The sequence below is a fragment of the Gamsiella multidivaricata genome (genome assembly GCF_025024155.1).
Source record: "Gamsiella multidivaricata strain RSA 2152 chromosome Unknown BC939scaffold_19, whole genome shotgun sequence".
Classification (NCBI taxonomy): Eukaryota; Fungi; Mortierellomycota; class Mortierellomycetes; order Mortierellales; family Mortierellaceae; genus Gamsiella; species Gamsiella multidivaricata.
Genome location: NW_026251727.1, coordinates 325,742 through 344,823, shown reverse-complemented (window position 1 = coordinate 344,823; position 19,082 = coordinate 325,742). Strand labels below are relative to the sequence as shown.

The 19,082-nt window shown below is 50.2% G+C and overlaps 4 protein-coding genes across 4 annotated transcripts; 1 reads left to right on the top strand and 3 right to left on the bottom strand.

Annotated features, from left to right (window-relative positions):
• Positions 1-204: 204 nt before the first annotated feature.
• BC939DRAFT_95859 (Septin-domain-containing protein) lies at positions 205-2,352 on the bottom strand. The gene has a single exon (XM_051562020.1). It carries the CDS (start codon positions 2,033-2,035, stop codon positions 266-268), a length of 1,770 nt encoding a protein of 589 aa, XP_051414182.1. The 5' UTR covers positions 2,036-2,352; the 3' UTR covers positions 205-265.
• On the bottom strand, positions 2,235-4,925 carry BC939DRAFT_445893 (P-loop containing nucleoside triphosphate hydrolase protein). The gene is made up of 8 exons (XM_051554863.1): positions 4,716-4,925; positions 4,466-4,577; positions 4,202-4,379; positions 3,885-4,072; positions 3,635-3,788; positions 3,300-3,530; positions 3,084-3,215; positions 2,235-2,997 (listed from the first exon to the last, which is right to left on the bottom strand). Exons 1-8 carry the CDS (start codon positions 4,731-4,733, stop codon positions 2,670-2,672), a joined length of 1,341 nt encoding a protein of 446 aa, XP_051414181.1. The 5' UTR covers positions 4,734-4,925; the 3' UTR covers positions 2,235-2,669.
• A 4,577-nt stretch (positions 4,926-9,502) lies between these two features.
• Positions 9,503-11,034, top strand: BC939DRAFT_95834 (alpha/beta-hydrolase). Its single transcript, XM_051562019.1, has 5 exons — positions 9,503-9,779; positions 9,872-9,963; positions 10,068-10,338; positions 10,492-10,557; positions 10,660-11,034. The coding sequence occupies exons 1-5, from the start codon at positions 9,618-9,620 to the stop codon at positions 10,993-10,995; spliced, it is 927 nt and encodes a 308-aa protein (XP_051414180.1). The 5' UTR covers positions 9,503-9,617; the 3' UTR covers positions 10,996-11,034.
• On the bottom strand, positions 11,026-12,709 carry BC939DRAFT_445887 (uncharacterized protein). Its single transcript, XM_051554862.1, has one exon. It carries the CDS (start codon positions 12,618-12,620, stop codon positions 11,163-11,165), a length of 1,458 nt encoding a protein of 485 aa, XP_051414179.1. The 5' UTR covers positions 12,621-12,709; the 3' UTR covers positions 11,026-11,162.
• Between the last annotated feature and the right edge of the window lie 6,373 nt (positions 12,710-19,082).

Here is a 19,082-nt window from a genome sequence, read left to right as displayed (position 1 = left end):
CGCCAAAATCTTGTTTTCAAGCCATTTTTTTTTTCTGATTACACGCACAGGACGAAAATGAACTCCAAACGACTACGGCCACACGCTCCCTCAGCTGCTGCGGCCAGAGGAGAGACATACACAAAGAGGTCATCATGGAGTAACGCCTTTTATTGTATTATCGGAGTGGTATTTCCTTCATTCCTTTCGCTTTCTTGTTCCACTTTCGGTATCTGTCTAGACAATAAACAAAATCGTGCATATCGCACTCTATTCCGCGCCTGTGCTAAGCGAGTTCGAGTTGCTCAGCGAGCGACGATGGCACTGCGGGGGTGATGCTTCCCTGGGTATAGATCCTGGTCGACGGCGATGCTGAGCGGATCACACTTTGCGCCCGATTCAACTTGATGACCTGCACAACCTCGTCGTCCTGTGCTCCTAGGGCCTTGTTCTGCTGGCCGGCGTATTGTGTGTACGACGATGTAGGCTGATACGCCTGCTGCTGCAATGCCAACGGCAATTGATGCTGAGCTACTGGCTGCAGGTAAGATGCTTGCTGCTGCAATGGGGATTGTTGCTGTTGCTGTTGCTGTTGCTGCTGTTGCTCTTGTTGTGGTTGCTCTTGTTGTTGTGGCTCCTGCTGCTCTGGTTCTTGCCCCTGATCCTGTTCCTGGACCGGCTCAGCAGACTGAACATTCTCTGCTGGTACCTCCTGCTCCTGCTCCTGCTTCTGCGACTGCACCTGTTGATCATCTGTCTCCTGTTGCGGGGCTGGATCCTGCCCATCTGTAGAAGGCGACGAGGGCGCGTCCTCCAAAGGTAGACCCAAATCAGTCCTCCAGCGGCTCAAGAACTTCTTCACCGAAGCCTGGTGCAGCAGCCTGTTCTTGGACCCCAACAGCAGAGTCTGTAAAAGGCGAAGGTCCGAATGAGAATCCGCAAACTTGCCTTCATTGATCGCTATCGCCAGATCCGTCAGGTTTGTTGCAGGCACTGCATTGACGTTCTGAGCCTCCAATTCTGCGGTCGAAAGCGCAAAGGGTGGACCACCTGCCAGCTTTTCCGCCGCCATTTCCCTCAACTCCTCATGTGTGAGTCCGAACCGGAAGAACTCGATCTGGTTATCCTGAAGCTGCTTCAGGATCTTGGCTTTGGCCTTCCAGAGCTGATTGACAGAGAGCGTGTCAGCCTTGGCGAGGATGGGGATCAGGTTGACGTGGTTCATGATGCGTTTCATAAAGACAATATCGACAGGCTTGAGATCGTACAGGACAAAGTAAAGACAGGCATCGGGCAACGAATGTGCCATGGGGGAGTCGACCAGGAGCTGTTCGATGAACGGTTGTGGTTGCTGTTGCTCCTCGGCCGAAGGTGCTCCAGGACGACTGGTTGTCGAGAGAGGCGTGATGGAAGCGCCGAACAGGTTACGGGTGGCAATGTATTGTTCCGTGAGGAAAGCGTCAACTCTGTCGATGGTCTGGCGCGCATCCAGAGACTGACCGTAACCAACAAAGTCGTGCAAGACTATGTTTTCAGCAGGGACCATTTCCTCGACACTCTCGCCTTCAGTGTTGTTATCACCCTTTCCGGAAACAAGCAGCCAGGCAGGGATCTCAAGGGTACTGACAGCCTCCTTGGCGAGGTATTCGTTGTTATCTGCCTCTCCACCCACATGCGCTGTTCCGTTGGCGGCAGTGGAAGTTGAAGTCTCGGTCTGCTGCTGTCTGTTTACATCCTGATGCTGAGAGTTCTCGTTGCTGGCGTCCTGAATAGCGAGGGCTTCGATATCAGGACTCGAGGGTGACTGGCCACTGCTTTGTGCGTGAACCTGTCCAGGAACACTGCTCAAGAACAAGGATCGTGACTTTGACTTGCCGATGCCGGTGTCTCCGACAAGGACAAGTCGTAGGGAAGAAGCAATCTCTATAGATGGGAAGCAAATAAGGATGATGAGGGGTTGTCTCGTTTTGAGATTCGCTTTCTTGGAGTGCACACGAAACAAAGAAAAAACAAAAAACGAGAATAGGTCAAGACTACAGTCCGTTGAAGGAGGCATGAGGAGCCTTACCGAGGGGAAGGGTGCCCGTCATGGAGTGAGCTGTGGACTGATGCAGAGGTGGATGAGGGATGGGTTAGAAGGAAAGGGCAGACGGGAGAAAGGGTGGGGATGTGATGACAGGGATGAGGAAAGAGAGGGGCAATTGGCGGTGAGGGTATATGAAGCGGTACTTTCGAGTGTTGAGAGTGTTGAGCACACTCCCCCAAATTGCTCATCCTCCCCCCTTCGCCCTGTCTCTCCTTGGCCCGCTTCGCCCTGGAACACTCTGTGTACCTCCTCTTCGCCTGCACTGCCACCCACCTCGTCCCCCTACGTAGACATCATCCGTCCCAGTCGAGCCGAGTGCATGTTGAGCAACATTCACGCTGAATACGAATCGTCAATCTCTTCTCTTTTTTCATTTTAGTGGCGTAAAAGCCTCCCCTCGCTCGGGCCATTTTCTGGATACTCTGTTGTGTGAACTGTGAAGTCGCTCTTCAGCATATGGCTCAAGCTATACTTTGCAGAGCCAATCCCCTGTCATAATTAATACAACGAGACGTCGTTGGTTTTTTAATATGGGTCCGTATTCGACTGGGATATCATACGTATCGGCACTCCTCACATGCGGCCACTCGTCCTCTGTCTTCGTTTAACCTTCGCTTCCAAAGTCTAGCGTGAACTTGGCGTGCTCTACCACATCGTCTGCACTGACAGTCGGACGCACAGTCTTCACTGCCTTCAAGAAATCCTCCATGCCCAATGATGGTTCCAACAGCTGATCGGCCTCGACGTTCTCCCAGCTCATCTCCACTGCTGCAGGATCTTCTGGTGAACAAGGCGTGAGGTGTTTGGTCATCCGAGAGGGATCTGCACGGGACGGTGCATCCACCCATTTGAAGTGTGTGCTGATTTGCACTTTACGGATCGGCATCATCAGCGCATCGCGCACTGCAATTGCGATATCTGAACCGGAGTATCTACAGAGAGTTGGATGATATTGTGTCAACTAACTAGTAACGTCGCTGGATATAACTAGTGCATTTTCTAAAAATTCAAAGCATACCCTTCTGTGATCTGTCCCAAGTGCTGGTAATCTTGTGCTGTGAGGAGACATGGCGTCTTTCCGACATTGAGCTCAAACATCTTCGCTCGAGCATGTGGGTCTGGCAGCGAAATATAAATTCGTTTCTCAAATCTATTGAAAAATAATGGTTAATCATTGTGCATGGAAGTCCTGATAATGAAAATCTTTGTGAAGATGACTAAAGTAGAACTATACCTTCGTCGAATAGCAGCGTCAAGTTGCCATGGAATGTTGGTGGCACCAAGAACCAGGACGCCGTCCATATCGTTGCCGACACCGTTCATCTGCACCAGGAACTCGGTCTTGATACGACGTGATGCTTCAGAGTCTCCCTCGCCACGAGCACTACACAAAGAGTCGACCTCATCAATAAAAATAATTGCCGGCTTGTTTTCTCGTGCCATCTGGAACAACTGCTTGACCGATCTAAAGAGACCCACAGAACAAATATGCGAGGTTAAAACCAGCTGCAACAGGGAGAAATGGTAAAAAGTGGGAACAAAAGTTGACTTTTCAATCAAAAGACTCGCCTTTCAGATTCTCCCATCCACTTGGACACCAAATCGGACGATGACACGGAAAAGAAGGTCGAGTTGACTTCCGTAGCGACAGCTTTGGCAAGGAACGACTTTCCTGTTCCTGGAGGGCCATACAGCAAAATACCCTTCCACGGCGTGCGGTTTCCTGTGAATATGATTCAGGAGATTATGAGTAAGTAAGGATCGCTGTCCATGATCCATTTTGTTCCAGCCTATGACGAAAAAATAATGAAAGACATACCAGTGAAGAGGTGTGGGAACTTGATGGGGAGAATGACGGCCTCCTTGAGAGATTCCTTTGCAGCATCCAATCCTGCGACATCGGACCACTTGACATTGGGCTTTTCTGTCAAGATAACTGAGTTCAAGGCCTCTTTCAGTTTCTTTGTATCGGCATCCTCCTCGCTATCGTCGTCGCTGCCTTTTTTCCTGTGACACCATGAGGAAGAGTTGATGTGGTCATGAAATTAGAACAGTTGGCTTGTTATTAAATGTATGATCTTTCAGCATATCTCCACTGCGTTGACGAAGAAGAGCTGTCGTATCCGCGATAAATACCCTGTAGATGCCACGTACTTGCCACCCTTGCCTCCGCTTCCATTCGAAGAGTCGGCCACGGTCTTCTTCTTGGGCTTGTCTTCTGGTTTGGCCAGGTAATCCTTGATCATTTCGGCTCTGGCCATGTACTCAATGACCTTTTTCCTGATTGTATCCCGTATCCTCTCATTCTTTTCATCTAACATGGAAACAGAAGAGTTGGTATTAGCACTTGTTTCATTAAACAGAGCAGGGTCATTTTCTTAAGATAATAAGCTCACTTACTTTTGAGAACTGTCAGGAAGAATTCGATGGCCGTTTGGTAGAGAGGCAGGGCTTCTTTCAGATTGCCTTTGGCGTCCTCCTCGGTGGCCCTCTTGACGGTTTCGATAGCACGCTGTCACACCAATTGACCAGTAGGTGGGAACGTAATGGGTTGTAATACCGTAGGTTAGCGCAGACACTAACCATGAAAGAAGATATTCGTCCACGATACAATGGACCGATGAGTCGAACATTGGAATGTCATGCTTACAGTGAGAAAGTCTACCATGGAGAAGACGATTTGAGGACGAGCACACGATAAAAGTGAGAGCGAGAAGAAACCGATAATCGACAACTAGAGTAGTATCAAAGTAGAAGAGTGCAAACAAGCGAGGAATGGTGATGGTGGGGAAGGGGGAAGGGGCAAGGGGTTGAGGTGGAGGTATGAAGTAGAAGGAAGGTTAACAAATATACACTCCACAGAAACGTCATTCCACACACTGCCTGCAGCGGCATTTCTTATTCTCAGGCACAATTTTTTTTTCGATCACCTGGGTAACCCCTACCAGGCACAGGCTTTTCTGGATCTAATCTAGCCTAAAAAAAGGAATCGGTAAAATTGGTGGCAACATTCCTCTCTGCATTCCATTGGCAGCTCTTGTTGTCCACCTGTTCCCATCCTCTTCCTCCATTTCTTCTCCTTCCTCGTCCAGCTCCTTGATTAAAACAGCCACTCCTTGTCTCCTTGCCTCCAGAAACCCCTCATCTTCATGCACAGCCATCTGCAGAGTCGCCGAGAATGGGTTCATAAACGGTTGTGCGATGAATGTCTGGAGGGATTTGTACGCCTGCTTCAACCCAGCCCTACCCGTAGTTCCCGCCCTCCGAATAGGCCTCCGCACTTGGTGGGCTCCTTGGTGTCTATATGCTCGCTCGAAAATTTGTTGATCAGGGCCATCTGCGTCGGAGGAGCGAAGGCTGGATGTCACACTGCATTCCTTGTCCCGTTCTTCTTCGTCTTCCTGGGTCATATCTTCACGAAAGCAACCATGCTTTTGAAAGTAGACATAGTGAGCATTATAGAAGGCCTCGGGAGCTGGGTGAGGCGCTGTAGGGTCGATGCCTGACGCCACCAAAGCACGGATGTCGTTCACGTCGAGAGTAGGTCTCGATTCGCTCATACCTGGATCAATTCGTTCATCCATTTCCAATGCTGTGCTAATGCCTTCTGTATCAACGCGCTCCGTGCACAGCTCATCCCCCATATCGTGGCCCTCGTCATCACCCCCATCGCTATCGTACTTCAAAAACCCAAAGGAGTCTCTTCGACACGGTCTCGCAGTCTTGTGCGGCCGGGCGATGGGCACAGCAGACTCTTCCAAAATCGGCTGTAGTGCGATTCGATACCCGACCTCGTATAGCCTATCTCCTCCCGACGGTCGAATGATACTCCCGTCACGGTGCTGCAGTTCCCTCTGCGCGATACGATCTGCCAGATAAGCCATCTGGGTCTCTGAATCTGCAGCAGCGGTGACTTGCGATTGGATCGAGACCTTAACGTTGACCTGCGGTGGGGGTTCTCTGATCTTGGTCTGCAAGCTGACAGGATACCGCGGACTCTTTGATTTGGCAAAGTAGATGGGTCGATTCCAATCCTCAGATAGAGTCGAGTAGATACTGTTGGCCAACGAAGACACTGTCGACATAACGGTTGCCTGAGAATGAGTAGGCTGGAGTCCGAGCCGATTGGACTGCGTAGGCAGCATGGCTAATTCGTTGCAGATTGTCTCCTCAAAGAGGACATGAGGCACAGGAGGAACCAGGTATTCTCGGTGACCTTCATCAAAGAGCGGTGGCATAGCTGAGTAGTGAGACGCGATATCGTCAGTAGGGCATGAAGTAAGTGTCACCTGCGGTATCAGTCGCTCATTCTTCTCGGAATGCGGCACAATCGCCAACGATGTGGGAGCTACATCGTCCTGAATAGGAAATCCCGACTTCAATCCCGCGTACTGCCCGGTGGCATGTCGCCGACTTTCGTTTCTTTCCCATTGGATGTCAAACACGGATCTCGGTCCATAAGGCATATCCTTTTTCTGTTGTCGTCGCCCTGAGTCTTGCGTGCTCACACTTCTCCTCAATGACCGACGCGACACATGTACTTCCTCGCTCGGTGTCTTGACAATCACGGGTTCGTTCACAGTGGTAGCCCATTCATCGGATATGCAGGCATTGTCGTTTGAGGCTCGAATGTCGTGTACTGTCCACTCTACAATACCAGACCTGCTCTGACGATTGATCTTTTCCAACAGCATTTCCTCCCTTTCGGTCCTTCTAGGCTTCAAACTTGTGCAGCTATAGGCTCTTCGGATCCTCGCTACTTCTATAGGTTCATTGATGCGGCCCTCGACCCATGGAAGCGTGATATTTGGCCTCCTTCGAAATCTACCTATGGTTTTCAGCCTTCTCAGAGACATTCGAGCCATCCTCTCGCGTAGCCGTGCTTCATCCATGGAGGCCGCTGCGTTTTCAGTGCTCTTGAGGGCCGAAGGAAGGACCGAGAATCCGTATCTGGAGGAGTACTCGATCTGAGATGGGTATGGGAATAGGCTCGGCTGCTCAGGGACAATCTCTCGAAAGGGGACGCCGGGTTGGACTTCGTAAAACGGACTCTCAATAGAGGTATCGATCTCAGGCCTGTAAATCCAGCGCAAATTCTCCTCGTCATCGTCGTCACCGTCATCCTTGGACCAGGTGCTCTGCAACATGTCCTTGACCGTTTTGAAGACTGGATACGATTCCCAAAAAAGGTGAGCAATTCTTGCATCGCGGGTCAAGCGTGGCAACATTGTCGAAAAAACATGTTTCCTTACTTTTTCGAAATTCCCCCCCAGATCGGCGAGTGCGCTCAGTGACCGAAGTGTCGATATGTAAAGGTTTGAAGCCTTTCCTTCGAGGAATTGGTCGGTAATTGTCGTCACATGCATTTCTGAGGCCGATGAAAGTCGTCTCAGCCCTAGCATCGAACTGTTCATCACCGCTTTCCGTCGATCTATTGGAAGCCTTAGGAAACTGAGTCAAGCCTGATATCGTGTCGTTAGGATGCTTTGAGACAGTGCTGGGGGTCGCTGGACCGATTTCGCTTGATCCAGTGTTCGTCTGGGCATGCGACTGTTCGACTAAAGAGCTGGCATACATGGTTATCGCGTCAAATGTTATGCTCAGTTCTTCGATAGACTCCTGAAACGGTGACCAGGGTGTGTTCACTCCAGAAGAAACAAATGTTGAAGGCGTGCAGACATCAATCGCGTCATTAGAGGAAGCGTGTGACATGGACAATATACTGGGAGATGACAGCAGCTCACTCGGGCTTGATGCGATAGAGTTTGCTGTTGGGCTTTGTCTAGCGTGCTCGTCGATGGAATACGAGTGCAGATCGGGGACGACATATTGCTGCTGAAAAAGCTCAGTCAGGTCCACGAAAAAGCCATCGCCGCGAATGTCGTTAAGAGGTAGGTGCGAGATGCGCGCGTCTATAATGGTATCCATGGTAGCCTCGCGCTAATTCCTTGGATAAAAGAATGAGGGTTATCAAGGTGAAAGTTATGGGGAAGAATACAGAATAAAGAAGCAAGTGGGCACTTTGTGAAGGACAAGGAAAAAAAAAAAAAAGAGGCAGCTGAAAACTGATATTAGGAACTACGAAAGCGGACAAATACGATTTATATACAAAAAAAGGCTGGTAGCAAATACTCGCCTTTCACGCCAGATTAGCAAGCAGAGAAGCGTAAAAATGATACCGCTTGTTGATCGCGCTGCTGGAAGGTGTGGTGTACGATGGAACCTTTGCCCTCCAGCTTTGGAAGGTAAGACGGTATCCTTATGCAAAATGTATAGCACTTTCAACAGGTTTACTAGATCCTCCTAAGTCGCTTGGCGTACTCAGTTTCTCTGGATGGAAAAGTAGGGAGTCATTACCCATTATTGCACCCCCCTTTGACAAACTCTGAGCGTATTTTTTATTGTTTGTATCTGTATGCCCAGTATCATGGAGTTTTGGGGCTCCAATGTCGCACAGTAAAGTGGCACTCTGGCTGATGACATTGTACTTTAGAAACCTGGATTCAGCCAATCGACTCTACGTAATTACTTGTTGAAAAGTGTACTGCGCTTGAATACTAAGGATCTTTGGGCTCAAACACTGCATAGTAAACCGCTACTTTGTTTAAGTGACCTGATCTCAGCTTGATCGGCTGCTCAATGAGCAAGCCTTTTTTTTTTTTTTTTTTGGTTCGTCTGTTTGCTGCAAGCCGCTGGACAAGGGACAGGAGTTATGCTTTGCCCCGCTGCGAAGACAATGTCTCAGGCCCCGAACAACATAGTAAACTGGTGCCCTGGCGCCAAAAGCAGCACTTTACGCAATCAAGCAAACGACACTGCATTGTTTAGTGTGCTCAGCTCCCCGAGACGGCCTGCCAAGACCACTTTATCTTTTGGGCGCATTGGACTACATGCAAGGCCTGTGCTGTTGATGGGCGCACAAAGATATGTGCGATGAAGCGCGAGGAGTGACCGTCGAAAGTTCTTAATCAGAAAGGCGCAAGAGCACATGCTGAATAGTATCCCATACTGACGACCCATTCTCTGTTTCGCGTTGGGAGGGACGCTGAACAGATCACAATTCGATCTCGGGGCGAACCAAGACGATTTGATGATGAGAGCGAGCGGTAGGGTATCACGCATGGTGCTGTAGACGAAGTTTCACGGCGCGAACAAAACCTGACCGCTTACACTCCGTGCTTCGCCCAGAATGATCGACGGACCCGAGAGTTAATCGAGTGGATAGCACGTAGTCGATCGTAAACTTGAGCAGACGATGCCCCGCAATCTGGCAAGATCTGGCCAATGCTTTGCTGAAGAAAGTGCCCATTGCTAGACCGCGAGGGAACTACGCGGCGCAAGTCTTGGCGTTTTATTTGAGATGTACTTTCTTCGGCCATAGGCCATTACGCTATGCAGCTGCGTCAGTTGTGTGCAGCAGCTGAACTTTAGTTCATCGGCCGCGGGCCGATCGCACTTACGCCTATCTTCTCTCTTTCCAATAACCTGTAACACAATTCCAACTTTGGTCCACTCATCGCTTTCTCATTACTCATCCTCCTTTCAACGCACAATGACCATCGAAGTTCACCACGAAACAGGCCGTATCGAGGTCGGCCATACGCGCGACAAAAAGGTGCCTCTGAAACTGTACTATGAAAAGACCGGTAACGGCCCCAAGAAGCTGCTGCTTATCATGGGCCTGAATTCTCCTGGTAGCGCCTGGGAGCCTGTCGTAAGTTCATGTCCGAGACTTGAATGCATGCGTAGGCAATGGCGATTCGAAAGGCCATTCTCTTGACTAACTGTCCCTCATTCCGTTGGCAGGTCGAGCACTTTTCCAGAAACCCCGAGTACACCACAGTGTTCTTTGACAACCGCGGGGTTGGTCATTCGGATGCCCCCAAGGGCCTCTATTCGTACGTCTTCAATACAAAGTCAGGTCAATTGCGCCGACGGCAAACATACGATGACCCAATTACTTACACGAATTTCATTTCCGGTCCAACGAACGGAACAATAGCACTTCGCAGATGGCCCAGGACACCCTCGGCCTCCTGGACGCGCTCGGCTGGAAGGAAAATATCCACGTAGCCGGTGTCTCGATGGGAGGCATGATCTCTCTCGAATTAGTCCACGCAGACCCCAAGCGCTTCGCATCTATGGTGCTGACCTCAACCAATGCCGGCCGATCTCCTCCTCAGCTCGTCACCGTCTCTTTCCTCTCCAGAGTCGTGCTGCTCAGGGAGCCGGATGCGCGCATCAAACTGATTTCAGAGACTCTCTATCCCACGGTAAAGGACCAATCCCACCGTGCGCTCTTGGCTCGCCTCCCCTATCGTGTCTGTCGATCGCACGAAGAACAAAAATGTGATCGAGTGGATGCTGGCATGTGCTTTTTTTGTATACGTGCTCACGCATCCTTTTTTTTCAAATGCTTGCTGTAGAAATGGTTAGAGCAGCCTGCTCCCAAGAATTCGGGCTTCAGCACCAACCGCGAGTTGGTGGCGACTGTAAGTTGGCAAGGTTTACTACTTTACGTTGACATCACATTCCACAACCTTGAACGACTGTCAGCGTTCTCGTACTCATATCCTCATATCATCCACTCCTAGACCTTGAAACGACGATTTGCCACTACACCACTGCAGCCCCTCCACGCCAACATTGCCCAGTCTTGGGCAGCGCTTTTCCATCACGTCAACTCGAAGCGGCTAGCCCAAATTCGTGACTCTGGACTTCCCGTTCTGGTGCTGACAGGCACGGCCGATAACTTTGTGAGACCCTCGGGCTCATATCACCTGGCCAAGGAGCTCGGCGCTCCGTTGGTCGTCTTTGAGGACTCGGGTCACGCGTTGCCTGGAGAGCAGACTGAGACGTACTGCAGATTCATTGAAGAATTGGTCGAGAGGGGCAAGAACGGCGTCTTTGAACTCACGAGCTCGTTGTAGCGGTGTAGATGTCAGGTTCAAATAAAGCATGGGTCCTCTTATTATGCTGTACTATTTATTATTGTCATTATTGTCATTATTGTCATTATTATTATTATTATTGTTATTATTATTGTTATTATTAGGTTGGTAGTTCTGGTATATTGCAGCACTGGTTGCGGATAGGATTACATCCCAGTGAGCTTGAGCTTTGATTTAAGGCTTTCACAGCTTGGACGGTCCCATGATCGGCTTGCTAGTGCGACGGGCAAGACCCAGGTCGCTGAGATGACCACGCCCTTGCCCATATCTTCAGCCTTGATCACCGACCATTGATAATCGACCCATGCTGAGATGATCTTTGCAATGGGAACCAGGGCAGCCAAACCAGGGATGCCAGCAATGGCCCCCGTCAGGATGTTGAAGAAAATCTGGCCCGTGTTTGACACGCGTTCAATGGTCGCCATGCACTTGTGGGGCACATAGATTTCAAAGCCCCACCAAAACGTGTAGGCGCTGACCGTGTACGCCGACGGAGGGCCTTGTTGCGACCAAAGGAACTGTTTTGCGATGGAGTTGATGGTGGTAACCAGATAGGATGGAGAATCTGCAGAGACTGCGATATCCGTGGTTGATCGTTTCTTAGGATCGATTTTGCACCCAGTCGGCATGGATTTGGAGGTTGGAAGTAGAGCCTTCAAGGCCGTGCTCTTGATATTGATGTTAGGCATGGATGACTGGCGATGGAGGGCGGAGGATTTGCTGGTCGCATTGGTGTCTGACTTGAGTTCTTTAGGCTTGGAGGAAGCAGCTATTGCCAAAAGGGATGCTGCTGCCCGAGCAATTTGCTCACCAGAGGAGAGGGATTTCTTGGGCGTGTCCTGATGTTGTTTCTTTGCCGACGATGGATCCATAGACGGTTTCGTTTTTGTCGTCAACCAGAGAGACCCGAATCCAGCTGGGTTCTTGTTCTCCTTGTCATCCTGGATAGCCGCGGGCGCCGAGGCTGGGGCTGGGGCTGGGGACGAGAACCACCAAGAGGTTGATGTTGGGCCTTTGTTAGACTCTGTGTCGACGATGCCTGTTGCCTGATCATTGCTTTTCGGGGTCTCCCATGATCTCTTTTTGTCGATCTTGTCCCACTCCGCGAGTTCTTTGTCGAGCTGCTCCTGCTCCTTCTTGATCCGTTTTTTCTCTCCGTTCCTATCCTCGGTCCCGGGGTTTGATGCGCGAGCAGTTGACTTCTTGGTATCTGATTGATTCGCTGTTGTCGACTCTGCAGTTGGGTCAGGCATGGCCTTTAAAAGTGCGATTATCTCATTGACCTTGGCCGGGTCGGCATGCTGGAGGGCTTTGACAACCTTCTTCTTTTGTTGACCGCTGACGTGGGCTTCATGGTCAGCACCCTGAAAGAAGGTATGGAGAGTCGAGGAGGAGGTAGGGGATGCGGTGGATGCAGATAGGGAATTAAATGCGGAGATGAGCTCTGCAATGAAGAGCGGGTAGGATTTGGGTTGCGCAGGGCTGAACAACGACGGACTGGATGCTGATTTGGGGTGCTGGAGGAAGACATCTTCTGCGGTGGGCCTTTTGGAGCACTTTGTCTTTTTGAGGGTTTGATACTTGTGAACTAAGGTGTTTGTCATGTTGGAAGTGTCAGGTTGAAGAGAGAGAGGACGTAAGAAGTGGAAGTCGAGTGGAAGTCGAGTGGAAACGAAGACAGAAATTGCTCTTTAGTGTAGAAGTATTAACGAAGGTGGGAGGAACTGCCGCTGTTTTATACTCCTCCCGTCGTGTTCCAATGTGTAGACTATGCTATGAATACCCTGTATTTTTTTCTTCGTTGGTCTCTGGAGGGAGAGGCTGGGAAAAAATGCATGAACGGATTGCAATATAGACTATAATGCACTTTCTCGGCACGCGTCCTCATTCAAACACAATACGCACAGGGTGCACTGTGTGCATGCGAATACAAAATTAATCTTTTATGACGATTGGTACCACGATCAGCTTGAAATTCCCCTGGTCATGATAGAAAAGACAAAAAAAATATTCTGGGTCCTACATGTGTCCGACTGACTCATGCAGGACAAGCATAATGCACAGCAGCGCAGAGCCCCGTGGCATGAACGAGTCAAGGGATTGTGTTGTAGATAGTCTACCGTATACTTCACAGATGTACGTTCTCGGGAAGATTACTCCTCCCTTTTATTTCCCTTGGGGTCACAAGCAAGAATGCTGCGTCTGACCTTTCGCTGCTGCTTACTCATACCATGGGCGCGTCCTTCGCGAACCAAAAAAAAAAAATCTGTTTTGTGTAAGTTACAGCAAGGGATCCAACAAGACGCGATATTCGATTATTATGCTTTTCAAGCCTGTTGTCGCGTTTCGTAACAGCTAACGGGTATGCATCGCCCGGGTACGCAGCTCATCATGTCAGGAACACATGGCTTCCACGTTTTTTTGTATGTATGTCTGCGTGAGCAATTGTGTATGCAAATGAGGGGTCTAGCTCCTTAAGAAGACGTGGGTTCAGTTGAGTTGCGATAGTAGTCTACATGCGCGGACGCAGGAGCGCCAAGGCATGGTGGTCATGCGCTTGGAGTGCACGTCTACAGATGACGGACATAATTGCCTATGAAAAAGACAACACGCACATGCGCTTCAGAATTAAACTGGATATGCGGGTGAAATCACAAATTTTGCCAGGCTGGGCAAAGCAAGCTGCCATGTTGCCTGACATAAAAGACGCTGTCATGGTCTAACCCACTGACTTTCGTCTGGCAGGCTACAACTAGGTCAATTGCAGATACAGTGGTCCTGTTGCTGGTATTTTTATTGGCATTAGAAATCCTTGGACACAAATTGGCAGCCTCTTTTGTATGCCTCTGATATTCCTCCGCTTAGGTGCGCACGCTTACTGTCGATCGGGGGGGGGGGGGGGGGGGGGGGGGAAAGAAGAAGAAGGAGAGGAGAGATTCAATTCAAGGCAACGTAGTATTTGTCTATTTGTTCTTTACATTACTTACGGTCCCATGGTATACCCTGTCTTTGCTTTACTTTTGTCTGGTCTCCATCCTTCTCTCTTGTTTTTGAGCTTGTGCAAACACCAAAAGAAAGAAAGCCAATAAGAACGCCAGTTAGAAACCACAGAGTTCCTTAGCCCAACTACTGATAGAATGAGCATTCCTTCGTCTATCCAGACAGATATGACCTTCAGAGATGGACCGTAGTAATCCAATTAACATTATCACAGCGCTTTTTTCGCCGTCGAAACCATGGAATAAGGGCGTTGGAACGCTTGACAAATTAGTGGTCCAGGGGTATTGACCGAAGTTGCATATAGCGCTCAAGCGTAGTCTCCACATGGTGATCGTCATTAGAAAATTAAATCTGTTCCGTATAGAATAATAACTTCATAAATATTTGCACTTGACGTTGACATCCGCTCTTAACATTTCCATTTTATAATGCCGAGACAGAGACCAGCAGAGGAACCAGCAGACAGGGAGCGAAGGAAGGAAGATTATGTACAAGCAGGACTACAGCAGAGCCAAGAGATTCACCCAACACGACGCGCCGAAGTGGAGGAAGCAATGAGAGTCGCATTCGAACGCAACGAGTATCGGAAAGGAAAAGAGTGGGAGGCCAACGAGAACAGTAGGGTATGGCGGAAACACAACGAAACAGCTACGAAAGTGCACAGGAGAAAAACGGAAGCAGTACGAAGGAGGCAGGCACAGGTTAGGATTTTTTTTTTTTTTTTTTTATTTTTTATTGACGCCAGATCCCCCCAGGCGTGCAGGCGTGCCACAGGCTGCATTGTCCAAGCCTCGGCTTGGACTGTCAGCCGGCCGATAGTTACCTAAAGATAGCTATCAAGAGGCCCCCACTAAACTAATGTAAAATGAGGAACCAAATACCTATGGTGCACATTCTGAGTCGTATGGTTTCTAATACTTGAGCCGGGGCCCAAAACCGCTACGCAACCTGTCGGGTCCGATGGGTCCTCTCCTAGTCAAGATCACGGGCCAATATGAATTTTATCCTCCTTCCTCTCTCCATCTCGTTCAACACCACCTTTCCCTGGAGATGGTCCACCAAGCGGCTGTCTGCTCTCCTCCTCGCCGCTGTCGTAACCTCCTCTTGGGGCTGTTGTCTCACAAAGCCCTGGGTCTCACCTCCTACCTGGACCCCGGCTTTCTTCATCCTCGTGCATATGCCCTCGGACTTTTCCCATGTCACTGTGGCACTACATCGCTCCTTCCATAACTCCTCTCGGCCAAAAGCCTCAACTCGTTCTACAAAACGTCCAACCAGGTAAGACGCGATGCTCTTCGACGTCTTCAAGAGTAGCGCCCAATCCATTGTCAGGAACTTTGGTACGAGCCCGTGGTATATGTCTGTCGTTGTCCATAGCCTGGTAGGCGGTGCTGCCTGCTGTACGTTTTCTTGACTGCTCACTCCTTCTCCTTCTTCCTCGTGGACATTCTCTCTGTCCTCGCCACCATTGTCCCTGTCTCGCCGCTCCTCCAGCAGCCTTATCCAGTCATCATCTCGCGTATCCACCATCGTTTCCACTCCCCGGATATCACGCAGACTCCACCAAAGGGTGTCTAACTCGCACGGGGTAAAACTCGGTTCGGTGCGTGTGAATTGTCGACCATCCTTGATTGCCTCCTCCATGTCGCACAACCACTTTTTCCTCGCCTTATCTACCAAGGTGCGTCCAAGACTTAGAACCCCATCAAGTGTCTTTCTCCATTCTTCCTGTCGTCTGTTCTGTGTGACTCTGCAGACCCAGAGGTGCTGGGCATCCTCCACCATGGTAAGGCACACTTGGCATCTGTCTGTGGTATACAGATTCGGCTTCCACCTGCGCATGTACTGCATGGTTGGCAGCATACCATGGATTTTCTTGATCCTGTGGGACCGATGGTTGCAATCCGCAAGGCTAGTGAAAAAACCCCCTGGCGGATTTTTCTCATGTATTATAGTAAGGCTGGATCGCCACTCCACTTCTTCCCACTGCTGAATAAATTGTTTCGTTCGTTGTTGACAAGTCCATGCATGATGGTTTCTGGCTGCAGACTGATGCTTGATCAATTGGCGAATGTCGTCCTCCACTGACTGACCACAGAAAGTCGTATGTGTCTTCTTGCTCGTGAAATATTGTGTGTTCAGTTGCCATGGCCGTCGCCCACTGTCGTGTGCGTTGTCCGCCAGTTCGTCGGCGGCCTCATTTCCAGTATCGCCATTGTGTCCTTTAACCCACTGAACATTTACTTTGCTGCCCTGCTGCGCGTACGCCTCGTAGATCACAGCCCACCAGTTGGCATATGCTGCTCTCAACCGCCGTCGTGGAGTAGCTGTATGTCGATTCTTAACTAACGCCGCAAACTGTTGGACCACTGCTCTATTGTCGATATGAATAATGGCGTTGCGATCCCGGGGACAGCACAGAATTGTCGCGAGCAGACCCACCAGTTCTGCTTTGGTGGATGATGCGTAATCCGTCGTTGTACCACAGATAGCCGTCTGAAATGAGCCGTCGACGCATCTATAGACACTACCGAACGATCGGCTGACTGTGTCCGAGCCAGCGTTCTTCACTGATCCATCCGAATAAAGGACAATTGCCTCCAGCCCAGGCGGGATCCTCCATCGAGTCTCACGGATCGTTTGCCATGTCTCCTGGTCAATATCAACCCATGGGAAATCGATCATTTGTGCTGGCGGAGCCAAGGACGCGAGCGCTGCCGCATCCTGAATAGTAGTTGGCTGTGAATCCATGTCCTTGAGTGCTGCTTTTTCCATTTCATGTACCTTCTGGTCCTCATCCATGCCATTATATTTTTCACGTCGCTGTCGCTGTCTATATTCCTTGAGTCGGACCGCGATATTGTACGTATGCAAAGCATCCTCAGCAGTACGCCTCGCTTGTCTGTCCTCGGTCTCCGTGAGGGGCCCTATCACCTCTCGCAGGATTTCTTGTTGTGGCGGGGGTACAAATTGGTCAACACAGCGAGGGCAGTCGTGTGCGCATTCGCCTATCCTGCATCGTTCTGCTGCAATCCACTGGCTGATAAAGCTACGCCGGTGATCGTCGCCTGTGATCCAGGACTGGAAATCATGAAACCATTGTCTGGATGGCCCTTTGACTCGTTGCTGCTTGCGAAGGAAGGACCACGACCGCACCTCCAATCCTTCATCCATGATCTGATCTGTTGAAAAAAGACCAACACTCGCAAATCCTCGTGCGATTTCCCCTGACGGCTGCGTGCGCCAGTCCATGATGCTCCGTGCTGTCGGAGGGACGCCGAGAGCGTCAGCATTGTTCAGGGTAAATGTGATGTTCCTGTCAGCCATCAAACGACACACGTTGGAGATAAGACAATGGCGGTATGGTTTGACACGTAGCGGTGTAGCCGTGGGCACCTGTTCCAGCCCGCCCCGTCGCTGAAGCGCAGCGAGCCGTGCTCTGCAGAGATCACCTACAATACCTCCATCGTTGAGTCGGCTATGTAATGAACTGATCTGTTCCTCGTCTTGAGCGTCGGACAATCGTTTGAGACCTCCGAGGTACCGGTGAAAGAGAATGCTGTTGGGCGTAGTCGAAGGCAGACCCGATTTGCGTTTGATTAGTTGGGTGTACTTCCCCGTGAGCTTTTTGAGGCACGACGGCGAGATGACTTGAATGGTGCTGCGATACAGAATCTTGGGGATCAGGACGCTGTTGACGATAGTGGTTGAAATGCGATCGGTGATGGCCTTACGGCTCATAATGTTGCAGAGTTGGGCGACCTCTGTTTCCAAAATGCGAGTTGTAGACGTTGTTGAACGGGCTGAGTTAACCCATACCCCCAGTACTCGTGCTGCTTCCTTAGGTGGGAGTGGTGTTAATTCCTCTGGTGGTGTTCCAAAAATCAATTTGGTGTTGTCCTGCGCGTCCTGGAGGTTAACCATGACCACGGTTTTCTTTGCATTGATTTCCACGCCATTGAGTGTGAAGAAGGACGTTGCAATGTCGAGCGTATGTTGCATATCTTCCCTGGATCCTGCAACCCATGTAGTATCATCCACGAAAGCGAAACACGACAAAGAAAGAGGTTGTGCAACACCTTTCATCGCATATCCACGTCCTTGCTCCATGACCTCGCACAAGAGAGCGTCGTAAGCTATTCGCCAAAAAAGGGGGCACTCCACTCCTCCTTGATCCAATCCGCACTGTGGTCGATACTCTTCCGTGACTCCATAATCAGTGATAACCTGATTGACCTTGGTGTCAGCGATCTTCATACAAAGGTCAATAAAGGGCTTTGGGAATTTCAAGTGCGTCATTGCCCGATGAAGCATGCCGTCCTGATGGCAGTTGACCGAGTCGAAGCAGCGACGCATGTCCTGGAAAACAATCCATTGCTCTTGTTTGAACTCTGTTGCATCCTCCATGACACAATTCAGCGCGTGGATGGGATCCTTTGTCGTCGTACCCTTCAGAACCGAATAGTTTGGACCTCGGAGGATGTTGTGCTGGGTAAGAATCGTACTGAGCCGCTTAGTGAGGATCGTAAACATGATCTTCCTAGCGTGCTCTAGAAGCGTAATCGGTGGCAGGCACAGGTTAGGAGGAGAGTATCAGGAACACGAGGCAATAGACACGGGATCACGACTCAAACCGGCAGCGGCTTAAACGTAAGGCTGACAGGCGACGTGCTGACAGGCGGCGAATACAACGGCGCATGAGGAAGAGGGAAACAAGAAAAAATGCGAGACTCATGATCAAACTGTGCGGCAGAGATCCAGGATTGGACAATGAGGCACTTCGAGCAAGGCTCCGTACTCTGGCGCGGGAGCAGATGGATGCAGTGCCAACGTTACGTTATAGAGCACTGCCAGACGATATGCAACATCCGATAGGAGACATATTCGGGGTCAGTATTCCAGCAGCAGTGTTGCGCCACATCCAGCAACAGCGTACCCGACTGCAAGGACTGGACAAAGCTGTAATGTTCTCGGACGGCTCAATGGAAGAAACAGGGAAGCAGGGTGTCCGAATGGCATTCGGCGTGGTAGCGCAGGAAAATCAAGACGCCATGCGCACAGTGACA